We start from the raw sequence: 15,259 nt of genomic DNA, 5'->3' as shown, positions 1-15,259 counted from the left end.
AGGCCTCGTACGAGCCCAAAGCCCCTAAAACCTCTTGTCCCTCAGCGCATGGCTCCAGGATCCGTCCGCCGCGTGTCTTGAGCCAGAGTCGCCAGCAGAGGGCGGGAGGGAGACGGACGTGCTGAAGCCCGCAAGCTGCCGCTCTAGCCTGAGCCGGGTCGTAGAGTCGAGCTGCTTCCGGCGCCGCGGCTGGGAAGGAGCCGGAAGTCCGGTGGGCTCCGGGTGTCGAGATGGAGGAGGGAGAGTATGAGTCGGTCCTCTGTGTCAAGCCGGAGGTCCACGTCTACCGCATCCCGCCGCGAGCCACCAACCGTGGTTACAGGTGACCGCTTGCCGCCGGGCCAGGCTAACCCTGATTTAACCGCTTCCCCGCCGCCCGACACGCCCACCATGGGAGCCGAGGACCGCTCCGGCCGGTTTAGGGGAGAGGCGGGAGGTAATGCGGGGGCTTCTCCCAGCTCGAGGCCAGAGCGAGGAGGGAGACCCAGACTTGGGGCTGTGTCAGTCCGGCGCACGGGGCTTCCAGCGCGGGGAGGGCTTTGGAGCCGTGTCTAGCCGGTACCCTAAGTGTGGTTCGGGGAGGTGGTGTCACAAGTCCTTTTCTTTCAGCCCTAACTGGTGGCCTTGAGGGGAACCTTGAAAAGCCTGAAGGGGTGGGGGGGGGGTCCTATCACGGGCGGAAATCCCCAGCGGAAGGAAAACAGCTCAGAACCGGCCAAAAGGACTCGTCCGAGGGAGCTGTAGGCGGATGGCCAGAGCCCGGGGACCCCTCCCTGCCCAGCTCCCTTCGCACGAACCTTAGTCCTTATCCCAGCTGGTGACGGTTGGGAGGAGTGCTTCGCGCTTCTCCGGTGAAATGTTCACCCGAGACGGATAGACAGATGCTTGTAGGGTCTGGAAGGGAACACAGGAAAGGGCGCTACGGGAGGGCAGTGGGAGTTCGAAGGAGACTTCCTTTCGCCCTACGCTTTTTTGGTACTGTTTGCATTTTGTTACCAAGCCTATGCATTACCTGTGAAAAGGTGGGGGTGGGGTGGGGAGAGATGTACCTGTTACAGACAACCTGGTCTGTGGCTATTTTGTGCCCCTGGAGTGGGGGTGGAGTCGCTTTTGAAGGCCATGTTTTTGTCTCCGTGGTTTGGAAATACAGAACTGGCCTGCATCGCAAGGATGGTGGAGTGGCCACATTTCTGGCTTCTTGTTGCTTTCCAGGTGTGTTAACACAGACTCCTGGCTGATTTTCTAGACAACAGATTACTTTTTTGAACACCTGTGACATCTGTGGTGTAACCTGAAAGTAGTTTGAAAGCAACAAGAGAAGCCGTTACAAAAACACATCTGCTTTCTGTTATCAAACTGGAGATGGGACACCAAACCCAGGATGGTCAGCCTACTCTGATCCCCTTCAGTAGGATGGGTTTTGTCCCTCCCGGTCCCTGCAAGAGTGAGGTTCCCAAGTGTCCGGCTGGCTGGTTTGGCGTAGAGAAAGCTGGCAGCCCCTGCCCTTCACGCTGAGAGCTCGTGTTAGCTTGGATCTGAGGCCTGTGTTGCCCGAGTAGGAGGAACTGAAACCGAGTCAGCTGACTTGTGAATCGAGAGTCTGCATTTGTGTGGTCCTCAAAAAGACCTGTGTCTGTAGTTAATGATATTGCTTAGGGACTTCCAGGAAAAGCCTTTGAAAACACCCAAAGTTCTTGCTATTTGGGGATTTTACTGAATTGCTTCTTAGAAGTAAAATGTGAAGTTACTACTTTAAAAGTCCCCAAAGAAGCTATTGTGATAGGTCCACGGTTTCCTGGGGGTTCTTTTGGCCTGGAACACCTTTGGGGTTAAATTTCCTGGATTCACTTTTCTCAGGTGTATAGTTGCTCTCTTTTTCTCTTTCTGCTAATGATTGCTCGCTCTCTGCTTTTCCTCGAAGATTGTCTCACTGGTCCCAGATGGTCACTCTCGCCACTGCAGCCTGGCAGTGTCTTAAACAGCAGGCCCAGGAGCTGCTGCTTTTACCAAAAGAAAACTGGAAGTCCTGCTTCTGAGAAAAATCTCTGTAGTCTAGAACTGGGGCCGGCAAACTGCGACCCACTGTGTTTTTGTATGTCTCACAAGCTAAGGATGGTTTATATATATATGTATATATTTTTTTAAGATTTTATTTATTTATTTGACAGATCACAAGTAGGCAGAGAGGCAGGCAGAAAGAGGAAGGGAAGCAGGCTCTCCGCCGAGCAAAGAGCCCGACGCGGGGCTCGATCCCAGGACTCTGGGATCATGACCTGAGCCGAAGGCAGAGGCTTTAACCCACTGAGCCACCCAGGCGCCCCTGGTTTTTGTATTTTTAAATAGTAGTTGGGGAACATTCAAAAAGAATATCTCTTAATGTGAAAATTACATGAAATTCAGGTTTTTCGTGTCCAGAGAGTTGCGCTGAAATAGTCACACGCCGCAGCAGACGTTCAGATAAAATACATAAAGCACCAAGATGCTCCTGTACTCTGTATCACTGCTGTCACCCTACAACAGCAGAGTGGGTAGTTGTGACAGAGATGGGATGGTCCTTTTTGGAGAAAGTCTGGCAGCCTCTGGTCCTGAGCAGGCAGCCCACATGCCCTTCCCATTCCCGTCCCCAGCCCTGGAGTGAGGGAGCAGGACCCCCTAGCAGAGGCTCAATGGTTTTTGTCCCCGTAGGGCCGCGGAGTGGCAGCTGGACCAGCCATCATGGAGTGGCCGGCTGCGGATCACTGCAAAAGGGCAGGTGGCCTTCATCAAGCTGGAGGACAGGACCTCAGGTAAAGGCCAGGGAGGCCCTTGTGGGGCTGAGATGCCGCGCCTCCTACTCTGTGAACGGAGAGGCAGCCCTGGCGAGTCCACTCGGGTTGCGGGAACTGAGCCTCCAAATCAAAGGCCCAGCGGCCCTCTAAGCCGCCTCCAGCCCCCCCACCTTTAATTGTAGAAAGCCCGGTCTCCGGTGTAGAAGGGTGCATTTCCCGTCATACACCTGTCTTGGGTGGGGGCATCCTTAAGAACATACTAATTTTGGAATCCAGGAAGAGGAGACAGACAAGTTGGTCTCAGGAAGACCCAGAGTTTGCCTTTAAGACCAGCTTGGCCAGGGGGAGACGCACAACCCTGTGCCGCTGAGCGAGGCTTCCTCCTCAGAAATTCTGTTTATCAGCTGAATGGTTAACTCCCCAGACTGACCACGCCCGTGAACTGAAAGTGCTGGAAGTTGTCCTGCTCAGCTATTTCTTTGGTGAAAGGACAAGCCAAGCTGGGCTGTGTTGGGGTCAGCTGGCAGATGTCACCTTAGGGGAAATCTGTCTGGAAGTCATGTGCCCCCAGGGCCTCCGGGTGAGCTGTGGAGGCCGTAGAGGCCTGAAAGAGCCCCAGCCCCCAGAGCCGGGTCGGGCATGGTGCTGCTCGGTCGGGGGCTGCTGCGTTCGGTCATTTATTTTTCTAACGTGTAAGAGATTCTCCCGGGCGGGGCGGGACCGGCTGTAAAGCGCCACAGGCAAAATCTCTGCCTCTGAGAACTGCGTCTCTTGTGTCTGAGCCGTGGGACCCTTGGCGAGCCCCGTGACTGCTGGTGCCTTGGCCTCCTTTTTGAAATGGGGATCACATTAGCTCTTGCTTCACACGATTGTTGGAAATACGAAGTGAGCACACATTTATCCAACTGCTTTGTGAACTGTGAGGTGACCCAGAGCAGTGACGCGTTCTGGAACATGGGGCTGGCTGGGTATTGGCTGCAAAGGAGTTTGAAAAGACAGCTGCTGTGACTAGGCCAGAGAATTCCGGGCTGTCCAAGGTGATCTCACAAGGGATGGCAAGAGCTGTTTCCTGCGAGCCTTGGGAACGGACTTGAAGGTGCCTGCCTAGTGGAACAGCGGCTGCTCAGAGCTGAGCCTCCCCTGCAGGAGCCGCCCTAGGGTGCTTGCGTCTCGGGGCCAGGCCTGCCGGGTCCTCTTGTCTCTCGCTCTGCACTCCTTCTCAGCCAAGGCTAGTGGCATTTGGGCCAGGGGAGTGTTGGGACTGTCAAGTCAAATTTCAGTTCGTAGCAACATCCCTGGCCTCTGCCTACCAGATGCCAGTAGCACCCCCCCAAGCTGTGGAAAACCAAAAATGTGTCTGCACATTGTCCCATGTCCCTGGTCGGGGGCGGGGGCAAAACCACCACTGGTTGAGAATCACTGCTCTAGGCCAAAGGCATCCAGGTGAGTACTAGATCCCCAGGGGCCAAGCTGGGGGAGAGGCACAGAGAAATTACCAAGAAGCTACAGACTCGCGGGCCACCAGTTTGGATTCAGCTGAGCCTTGATTACAGTCGCCTGTGAACCCCAGCACTGAGTAGAGGAGCCTCGGTCGAGTACCAGAAGCTCGGACAGAGGTCAGCACCTGTGGAAGCGACAGGAGTTCAGAATGCCCCCAAAGGTGGGCACCGCACCGGGGCCTAGAGTGCCGGAGTGACAAGGGATGCGTTTGGCAGTGGCTCCTTTTAAAACCGGTGGTCCTCTTGCCCTGTCTCAGCTGCTTCAGATCCTTCTTCTTGTTAATATTTTATTTATTTGTCAGAGAAAGAGAGAGAGAAAGCACAAGCAAGGGAAGAGGCAGGCAGAGGAGAAGCAGGCTCCCCGCTGAGAAAGGAGCCCAATGCGGGGCTTGATCCTGGGACCCTGGGATCATGATCAGAGCCGAGGGCAGCCGCTTAACCGACTGAGCCACCCAGGCGTCCCTGCTTCGGTTCTTCTGTGGCCCCCCAAGCCCCTTTCACTGGGTCCTGCGGCTCCTCTGCAGTCCTGCCTCGGGTTCCAGGCCTTTTCTGAGGTGGTGCTGGACCTGGACCAGGGCCCTCCGGTGCAGGCAGGTGGGCTCCAGCCTGGCTCTCCTGTGCGAATGGAGTCCCAGCGTCGCTAGAGGTTTGGGTTGTCAGGGAAGACCAGAAATCGGGATGATTTTGCACGTAATTTGATTTTGAAGAGTTTGGCAGTTAAATCAAGACTATTAACCTTAGGCTGTATCTGACTTGCAGGCCACTCCTGACTTAAACCTTTGCTTGGTTATAGGTCTGTGTTCTCTCGTCCATCAGAATGGATTTGATTTGAACCCTGGAGTAAGGTTTGCCTCGCTGCCTTTCAGGAAAAAGGCCGCAGTGGTTTGATAGAAATGTCAGGCGGGAAGGGGGCTCCAGGCTCACCCTAACCTGTGCTTCCAGGGGAGCTCTTTGCTCAGGCTCCGGTGGATCAGTTTCCCGGCACGGCCGTCGAGAGCGTGACGGATTCCAGCAGGTACTTCGTTATCCGCATCGAAGATGGAAACGGTGCGTGTGGGTTTCAGGGGTTCCTCCTCGTAAGAAGAGTTTCCTCTGCCGCTGGCAAGTGGGATTAATCCTGTGTTGTCCCCCAGGGCGCCGGGCATTTATTGGAATTGGCTTCGGGGACCGAGGCGATGCCTTTGACTTCAACGTTGCACTGCAGGACCACTTCAAGTGAGTGGTTCCAAGACACCGGTGCTCATGCCTCTTTCCTTGCTTTCCTGGGACAGAATGGTTTCCCAGCCTAGGATACTTAGGTGCTTGTGTGGGATTCTTCTGCTAGCAGAGCCCCCGAGAGACTCACTGCTCCTGGGGGGCAGGCTGTCTTCTCTACTTTCCAGTCCTCTCCTTTTCGGCAGGCTCATCTCTCACTGGTCAGCTGGCTTAGCCTCTGAGGTGCCATACCTCTTCCCTTACCAGGCCCCAGAGGAGCCTGAGTCCATGGGGGGCTCATGGGGCCTTCCTGAGCCTGCTCCTTCGTGATACAATAAGTGGTGGCAGGTGGTCACTGTCTGGGAGTCCTTTCGAAAGCTAAAAGACGGGGCAGGAAACACTGCTCCCCTGCCACCTTCAGGCCTCCGTCTCTGGCTGCTGTCGAGTTGGCCTGTGTGCAGCCACTCACGTGGGCACCCCTGGCTCTTCCCTGGCCTGCTGTCCCTGCCCAGGTGGCTGCTGGATGGGTATCGAATAGAGGCTGGAGGGTACTTTTGTGTTGCTCTCCACTTCCTGGGCATCTGTCTTATCTCACCGTCTACCTTATGAGTCCTTGTGAGTGGGGGGTGTGGATATGTTGTCCTGGTCCACATGCCAAGTGCTATGGAGGAGAGGGCCAGTTCTCAGATTTCCTGAAGACCAGTGTGAGGACCTTTGTCTGCATGCATGAGCTCACTGAATTTTCAGAGCTGTCTTTAACACATACGTAACTGTCGTCCCATTTTGTTGATGAAGGAACTGATCTGCCCGCAGCCACTTATGTGTCAGAGTCAGGATTCGAATTCAGGCCCAGCTCCCAAGCCTGCGTGTGCTCTTTCTGCCATGTAAAACCTCTTCCCGGATGGGTGGCAGGTGGAGGGGGAGTAAGGGAGTGGAATGCAGGGCAGCGGGTCTCTTCCTCACCTTTTTCTTTCTGCCCTCTCCCCAGGTGGGTGAAACAGCAGTGTGAATTTGCAAAACAGGCCCAGAACCCAGACCAGGGTCCCAAGTTGGACCTAGGCTTCAAAGAGGGCCAGACCATCAAGCTCAACATCGCGGTGAGTCCCACCTCCCTTGGCTTTGTTGGCCAGCCCCCAGCCCCGGCCCGGAGCCCGCCTGCCCTTTTCCCACGCTTCAGTTCCATCGGTTGAGTAGATGTTTGTGGATCAGCTGCCTTTTGCCAGGTCCTGTGCTAGGGGTGAACGAGAGAGCTCTGCTCTCGAGGAGCTCAGAATTAAACAGAAGGGATAAGCGAGATGTGACCACAGCCTGGGAGGGGAGGGGACGCGCTCAGTGCCGTGAGTGCCTAGAGGAGGAGCACACAGCCCATAGTTAAGGGAAGCGAGGAAGGGTTCCTAGAAAAAGTGACCTGTAAGGAAGGGAAAGGAGGGGAATCGAAGGCAGTTCAAGCAGAGGGAACAGCATGTGCAAAGCCTCTGAGTTGAGAAGAAGCATCAGTCCCTTGTCGCCAGAGCTGGTGTTTCTGACCAGGCTGTTAGAATGGGGGTCAGCTGCGTCCTGGCCTTGCTCCTCAAGGAAGAGTAGGGAGGGCTCTGGACAGGAAGGCATTGAGGTGGGCGCTGGGAATCCTGGGCAGCTTCTGCGGTGGTGGTGGTGTCCTGACGCCCCATGTCTCATCCTGAGCTGCCCTGCCTCTGGGTTTCCGCTTGTTAGCTCCTGTGGAGAACGGGTAAAGGTAGGGCAGGCTGGGTGTCCAGACTGGGTCCTCACCTGACTGCAGGGAGTGGGGTTGGAGTGATTGGGGGATCCAAGGACCACATGGGAATGTTTTTTGAAGAAACTTTGTAACCCTAAGATAATGCTTTTCCTCTTTACTTCCTCTTTATTTACTATCTCTTTCTCCTCTTTTCTGCTTCATGCTGGTGATGATTTGGGACCCTTGATGTTGGCCAACTGGCCCGTAACAGAAAATACAGGTCATGTCCAGTGGACTGGTCGGGGTGTGACTCCTCTCTTGCTGGGAGGAAACTAACATTTAATGAGCATCACCTGTGTGCCAGGTAGTGTTTTTAGGAACTTACACGAATAAACATTCTCCCATTTTACAGGCAAGGAAATTGAGGCTTAGAGAATGTAAGGGACTTGCCCAGGTCATAGAGCTGAAAATAACCAGCCCAGGTGGACTCTCACTGAGGGCTTTGAGGGTTCTGGCTTCAGGGCTGTGGTCTTGGACTACAAGTGGGTAACCTTGTCTTCATCTTCGTAACTTACACTGGTTTCTGGCTCACATCGGGGCTCAGGTTTTTGTTTTTTAATTTTGTCTTCTTTTTTTTTTTTTTTTTTTGAAGATTTTATTTATTTACTTGAGAGAGAGCAGGAGCGGGGACAGAGGGAGAGAAGAAAGGGAGAAGCAGGGATCCCAGTGCAGGGCTCGATCCCAAGACACTGAGGTCGTGATCGGAGCCAAAGTCAGATGCTTAACTGGCTGAGCCAGCTAGACACACACCCCCGGCCTTTTTTTAATGTTTTATGGAAGTATGATACACCTACAGGAAAGTGCACACATCATAAATGCAGAACTCAGTGAATCTTTGAAAACCAGATGGACCCGTGCAAACTAGCCCCCAGGTCAAGAAGCAGAGATTATCAGCATTCTGGAAGCCCGTCTCTTGTTCGGTCCACACACCAGAGCCACCACCGTCCTGATGTTGAATGCCCTGGATTTTGTTTTGAAACAAAATCTGCCTTTGTTTTGTTGCTTGTAGTTTGTCCATTGTCACTGCAGTGGCGTATTTCATTGTGAGAATGTGTCATAGTGTTACTGTTTGTGGGTTTGTTTTTTTTTTTAAAGATTGATTTATTTATTCGAGGTGGGGAGAGACAGAGGGAGAGAGATCCTCTCCAGCAGACTCCCTGCTGAGCACAGAGCCCCACGGGAGGCTCTATCCCACAACCTGAGATCACGACCTGAGCCGAAATCAAGAGTCAGATGCTTAACCGACGGAGCCCCCCCAGGTGCCCCCAGTGTTATTCTTTAATCGACGGCAGACACTGGGTAATTGCCAATTTGGAGCTATTCCAAATGGTGTGGCTGTGGACGTCCAAGGGCATGTCTTTCGGTGCCATGAGTAGGTTTCCGTGGGGTCTGTTTCCAGGAGGGAAATTGCAGGGTCAGCAGTTCAGGTAGCTGTGTACGAGGGAGCCTTCTGTTTGCTGCACGTCCTTTTCAGTACCGACAGTCTTCATCCCAGCCGTTCCGGTGCATGTGTAATGATACAGCACTCGTTTGATTTGTAATTTTAATTTGTATTTCCCCGCTGCTTAATGAAGCCGGGGCTGAGTTTGCAAATGAGATGTATTTGGGATCACTCTGGAACTGTGATGCCTTGACCACCACTCAAAACAGTGAGAGTGCTGGATGGCTCTTGACCATCTTTTGGTTATACAGACATTTGGGGTTTGGGGGTCACCTTGGCCCCCTTTGTGGGGTTTTCCGATAAGCAGGGGTCCCCAGCAGTCCCCAACTGACTGGTTTGCATTCCTCGCCTCTCTTCAGAACATGAAGAAGAAGGAAGGAGCAGCTGGGACCCCCCGAGCACGGCCGGCCAGCGCAGGAGGACTGAGCCTGCTTCCTCCACCCCCCGGGGGGAAAACCTCCACCCTGATCCCTCCCCCTGGGGAGCAGGTGTCTGTGGGGGGATCACTCGTCCAGACAGCAGTTGGTCCCAGTTCAGGTCAGTAAGCTGCACCTGCAGGTTCCTCTTCCCCCCGGCAACTGGGGCCCCATGCCGTGCCCGCCTTCACTCACGCTGTCCATCATTTGGTACCTGTCTGTGATACCATGAAGCTGCTCCTGCCCAGACTGGGTAAGGGGTTCCTCTGTTTTCTGATACCTGCCACTTCCCCCACTCAGTGCCTCTGTCTACCCCTGCCAGGCGGGGGCTGCAGCCTGTTTGCTGGGACACTGATTTGCTGTGAAATCATCAGTGTGTGGGCACCTGGTTCTTAGAGGCTGCTCAGTGTTTGTCGCGTGGGTAAGTGACAGAGACAAGGTCTGCTCGTATCTAGTAGGAGACAGGAGCCCAGGGCACAGAGACCGAATGAATGGGTCCACATACGACCAGCCAGGATGATGTGGGGAGGCTCCGTGGAAAAGGTGGCATTGAGGTGGGCCTTGAAGAAGGAGATTGGGGCAGGGGACTCTTGGCCTTCCAGACAGAGAGAAGAGTGGGAGAAGGGCTCAAATTTTTAAACACCTGGTATGTGTAGGGAAATGGATGTAGCGTAAGTCAAGTGAGTGGTAGGAGGTAAAGTTGGGGATTTAATTTAGAGCAAGCTCCTTGGTAAGGCCCTCGGGGTGCTGGGAAGTGGAGAGGCAACTCCCCCAGCACACTGTGTTAGTGTTTGCTCTAAGGTGTAAGGAATGCCTTTTGGTGACCCCAGGATTCCAGAACTTAGTGTCCAGTACTAGCCATCAATAGTGCTGGGGAGCTAGCCCATTTTTCTTGGCCCCCAACCCTACCCACCCAGCCTAGCTGAGGTTCCAGGCCTTCCCCAGGCTGGGTGATTATCCCAGCTCAGTTTCTCCACACAGATCTCGCTAGGTTCTAGGGAGTAGGATCTAGGCAGGAAGCCTGCTTTCTTTCCCTTTTAAGGTTGTGGACAGAGGCTTCCCCATCTGGCGGTCAGGCTTCCAACCTCAGCCTTTGGGGGAATTCCCAGCCCAGGATTGGGTAGGAGTAGCAGTCAGCCAGCCTCCGCCCTGGTACCAGGAACCATTCTTCCAGCATTGTTTCTCAGAGTAACAGGACCACCTGCCTTGGCATCTCCAGGAGTGTGGACAGGAATCTGTGTTCCTAACGGTGTTTGGATCCTCACCGTAGTGGGAGAACCATTATCTCAGGCCTTCCCTTGGCCGCTGGTGCATGTTTAACAGCCCATACGGAGTATCCGCTACGTGCCAGGCAGTGTTTTAGGCCCTGGGAGTGTTGGAGGTACAGCACCAAGTCCCTGCTCTCAAGAGCTTATGGATTTTTTGTTTGTTTGTTTGTTTTTAAGGTTTTATGTATTTATTTTGAGAAAGCAAGAGTGATGGGAACAGAGGGAGCGGGAGAATCTCAAGGAGACTCCACCCGGAGCTCAGAGCACAATGTGGGGCTTGATCTCATACCCTGAGATCATAACCTGAGCCAAAGTCAAGAGTGGGACACAACCAACTGAGCCACCCAGGTGCCCCTCAAGGGCTTACATTCTTTTTTTAAAATAATTTTTGTATTAGAGAGCACAAGCAGGGGGAGCGGCAGAGGGAGACAGAGAAGCAGACTCCCCGCTGAGCAGGGAAACGATGTGGGGCTCAATCCCAGGACCCTGGGATCATGACATGAGCCGAAGGCAGATGCTTAATGCCTGAGCCGCCCAGGTGCCCTGCTCTAGTGATTTTTTTAAAAAAAGATTTTATTTATCTATTAGCGTGTGCACACAGGGGAGAGGGAGAGGGAGAAGCAGACTCCTGGCTGAGCAGGGAGCCCGATGTGGGGCTCGATCCCAGGACTCCAGGATCATGACCTGAGCCAAAGGTAGACACTCAACTGACTAGGCCATCCAGGCACCCCAAGGGCTTAACGTTCTTTTTTTTTTTTTTTTTTTTTTTTAAAGATTTTATTTGACAGAGAGAGATCCCAAGTAGGCAGAGAGGCAGGCAGAGAGAGGGGGGGAAGCAGGCTCCCCGCTGAGCAGAGAGCCCGATGCGGGGCTCGATTCCAGGACCCTGAGATCATGACTTGAGCTGAAGGCAGAGGCTTTAACCCACTGAGCCACCCAGGCACCCAAGGGCTTATGTTCTAACATACAAGACAGGCAGTCAGTGTGTCTGCAGACAGCATGCTGTCAGATAATGAGCCATGAAGAGCTACCGTTTGTTGAACATTTAGTATATCCTCTAAAACCAGACTGGCTGAGTTCTGTCTGGATTATCCATTGTGTGATAGAAGATTGATTGCCTGCTTCTCTGGGCCTTGGTTTTCTGATCTCTAAGCTGAGGGGGGTCATGATAACCTACAGTGTGGGTTTCTTGTGAGGGTTCAGTGAGCTAATCCGTGTGTATCACTTGCGAACGATACCTAAAACACTAAGTGCTTGTGTTCATTAGGTCTCGTCCCACTGATGTGGTCGTTATCACCACCACGTGCTGGGCCTTCTCCAAGCTTGCCACTGTATTAACTGCTGCAGCCCGGGCTGGTTCTGTGAAGTAGTCACTGTTACCGTCCCTCACCCCCGCATGAGATAAGGAAGGACTTGAGGGATGTGCATTGAGTCACCCAGTTGGTCCTGGCCTGTCTTCCCCCAGGGACTGTGATGGGTCTGAATGGGACAATTCGCTACAAGCACTTGGCAGGCATTTGGTGAGCTGTAAAACTCAGTCCTCGAGGGCCCTGCTGTTATCTGGTCTCCCTGCCCAGAGCAGATTAGAAATAGCAAATTGGTAGGAGGGTGGAGGGAGGAGGGCACAGAGCCCCCAGCAGGGACAGCAGCCTGGAGGGCGGTGCTGGAAGAGTGCAGAAGCCTGCCTAGCTGCCCCGTGTGCCCCCAACCTCTGTGAAGGGGCACATAGACCGCCCTGTGTTACTTCTTCTGGAAGGCTTGCTCCAAACCCTAACCAGTTTGGGGCCCAGCACTTGGCACATGTCTGGAGCATAACTTTTTCAATTAGTCGATCCAGACCCTGGACTGAGGGCTTTATGTGAGGATGACCTTGCATTCTGTGGTGGGCATTTTCCATTCAACAAGCCAGGGCGGATGGGGCGCCTGGGTGGCTCAGTGGGTTAAAGCCTCTGCCTTTGGCTCCGGTCATAATCCCAGCGTCCTGGGATCGAGCCCCGTTTCCTTTCCTCTCTCTCTACCTGCCTCTCTGCCTGCTTGTGATCTTTGTCACATAAATAAATAAAATCTTAAAAAAAAAAAAAAAAGAAGCCAGGGTGGGAGCATGTGAATTTTAAACAGATTGCCAACATAAGCGGTTGAAGACCTCAGCTTGGTCAGTGTGAGTCAGTGTGAGTGACGGATGATGTGTGACTTGTCCTCACTGGCACCCTCCCTCCACCTGTGTGTATGTGGTTTTCTACTTTCTCTAGGAGCCCTCAAGGGCTCATGAGCAGATGGAAATGTGGCAGCTTGTTTGTTTTTTTGGTCCCAGAGCGGGTCTCTTTGTGTCTTTCTCGGCCACCCAGAATCATGAGACCGATTTCAGGGTCACTGAGACCAGAAAGAGAGATCTCTGACTCCTGTGTCTCCTTTCCTTCTCTCCCTGCCGGCGGACTTGGGGACATCAATAGGAGGGGCCGCCGTATCCTGGCCGCAACCCAGGCCTGCCACGACCGCCACCACCGACATCTGGGGAGACTTTACCAAGTCCACAGGGTGAGGAGAGGGTCACATTCTTGTGGTGGGACTGGGGCCAGGGCTGTGTCCCTAGAAACCTGGGATTGTTCCAGATGCTTTTCTCCTGGCGTTTGGAGCAACAGCTCAGGCTTGGATGTTTTCTGGCCAGCCAGAGGGCAGAGCCCCAGAGTGCCTGCTTTGGTGGCTTACTTTGCTTCCTGAAGGGTTTCTGCTGCTCTCTACTGCTGGGTGACCTGGGGCTACGCTGTAACTCTTTCTGGTCTTCAGCCACCTTTGCTTGCCCCAGTAGCTGCTCCCCGTCTTCCTCCACTCCACACTCCCTAACCCCACCCCAGCTCTCCCGGAACACTGGACTGAGGGTTAACCTTGGATCTATCCTTGGCCCACTTGCATTCTCTGCCTCAATAAAACGTCAAGCTTTTCCTTGGAGTCAAGGGGAAAAGACGCTAAAAACTGACTGCACCATTGTTCATGGGGATGGGCTGTAGGACAGGACTCAGCACCTGTGTTTACTGTAAAGACAGATCGTTTAGACTTTATAGACCTCATGGTCTCTATTTGGTTTTGCTTTGTAGCTCAAAAGCGTCCATAGATGGCGTGTAAATGAGTGGACGTGTCTGTGTGCCAATAACTATTTATACAGACAGAGGACTAGATTTGGTCCCTGGGCTGTAGTTTACTGACCCCTGCTCTAGAACATTCAGGGACTGACCTCTTGGAGCTCTTTCTGCCCAGAGAGAAGCCTCATTTTACTGACTTTGTATTTTCAAACGTCTGAACTCTCCCACCCCTCCCTTTTTTCCTTTTACAGGTCGACTTCCAGCCAGCCTCAACCAGGTACAGGCTGGGTCCAGTTCTGATCTGAGTGTAGTCCCTCTTTTTCCTCATACAATTTCTGGAACGAAGCCACGTCACCTGGGCCAAAAGGAAGGAGGACGAAGCACTCCCCGGCCAGCCTCTGTTTGGAGCATGACTCTCTCCTTTCCTCCTCAGCTGACTTTGACAGACTGGCGTGTTAGGCAGTAAACGGGCACAGTGTCACACTGTTTCCTGGGACTCGAGGAGGAAAGCCCAGTATCCCTGTCCCTGTCCCTCTCTTGACATGAGAGACTCTGAGACTGCTGCTTCCATCACGTGACCCATATTAAACAGAAGCCCCCAAAGCAAAAGAAGGGCTTGAGCGTGCTACCTGCCTCAGCTGGGCCCTTCTCAGTGGTTACAGATGTCCCGTGATCACTGGCCAGAAGGAGGGTCTTCTGCACGCTCATTGGCTGTAGCCACGTCACTCACGGTGCCTTCAGAGGGGGGATTCCTTCCTGATTTCTGGCGGGTTTATAGGCTGCTCCTCGAGCAGATAATCAGGAGGGAAATCAAGAGTATTAACCAGCTTTTAAAAATTTTTTATTTGCTTTGCTAACATGCTGATCTGCACTAACTCATCTTTGCAAAAGGGACTGCTCCTGCAAGATGTCCCAGCAGGGACCTCGGAAAGCATCCCGCCCTGTCCGCCGTAGGAGCTGCTCTGAGCTTCAGAAAGTGTTGTTCCTTCTTGGCTAAGTGGCCTGGCTGCCGGGTCGCCACGTGGGCAGTGCGGGCTGAGGCAGGCGCCGGAAGCTGTTCGGGCAGGAAAGCCGGAATGTTCTCATGGCGGTGGGCGGTCCAGCCGTCCTGTCCACTGACAGCTCTCTGGGTTCACGGGCCCCCAGCGCAGTTCCCGGGGGCCTTGGGTTTTCTCCTTGGTGTGGTTTCTGAAGTGCCTTGTCTGCAGACAGCCTCTTACTTTGTTTTCTCCTTCAGAGACTGTGCACGACGGAAGGAGTTCTGAGTGAACTGGGAGACTAGGGCTGCCTGTTTTACTGGTTGATGAGAAATAATTTTATCTGAGCACACCTCGAAATTTGCTTTTTATCAACAAACTTTACCTCTTAATTGATCGATTTTTTTGAAGGGTCAACACAACTGAAAAAAAAAAAGAAAGAGTGTTGGCCTTTTTGTGGGACCAGATTCCGAAGATAAATAAATATTTTTACTTCTGTCCGTGTATGTCAAAGATGAGCCTGTTTTTGGCAGCATGGCCACGAAGCCATCCAGGGTGCCGCAGCTAGACTCACAGCCACCTCCCACTGCTGATCGTGTGTCCAGATTTAAAGTCCGGTGCCAGGATGTCACATGAGGCAGAATAAGAGAATTGGGTCTTGTTGCTCTGAGGCAACCAGTAACGTCTCCCCGGTGTATCTAGAAGAGCACCGGGACATTTTTAGCTTAATGTGCGGGGGGGGGGGGCCCTGCCTCCCCCTACCCCGAAGACCTCACCGGGGAAACCACTCCCTAAATAGGAAGCAAAAAACTAAAGGCCCCAGCACTTCCCGTGCTCAAGGGTTCGGTGAGAAAGCTGCAGTT

At 53.4% G+C, this 15,259-nt stretch overlaps 1 protein-coding gene across 1 annotated transcript; it reads left to right on the top strand.

Moving 5' to 3' along the window:
• The first annotated feature begins 109 nt into the window (after positions 1 to 109).
• Positions 110 to 14,896, top strand: LOC111154605 (NECAP endocytosis associated 2). The gene is made up of 8 exons (XM_022514295.1): positions 110 to 322; positions 2,686 to 2,786; positions 5,210 to 5,314; positions 5,401 to 5,482; positions 6,450 to 6,558; positions 9,018 to 9,195; positions 12,793 to 12,877; positions 13,671 to 14,896. Exons 1-8 carry the CDS (start codon positions 231 to 233, stop codon positions 13,717 to 13,719), a joined length of 801 nt encoding a protein of 266 aa, XP_022370003.1. The 5' UTR covers positions 110 to 230; the 3' UTR covers positions 13,720 to 14,896.
• The last annotated feature ends 363 nt before the right edge of the window (positions 14,897 to 15,259 follow it).

The sequence above is a fragment of the Enhydra lutris genome, unplaced genomic scaffold, assembly GCF_002288905.1.
Source record: "Enhydra lutris kenyoni isolate GAN:26980312 unplaced genomic scaffold, ASM228890v2 scaffoldscaffold38, whole genome shotgun sequence".
Classification (NCBI taxonomy): Eukaryota; Metazoa; Chordata; class Mammalia; order Carnivora; family Mustelidae; genus Enhydra; species Enhydra lutris.
The sequence above is the reverse complement of the archived record's forward strand: the minus strand, read 5'-3'. Positions and strand labels throughout refer to the sequence as shown.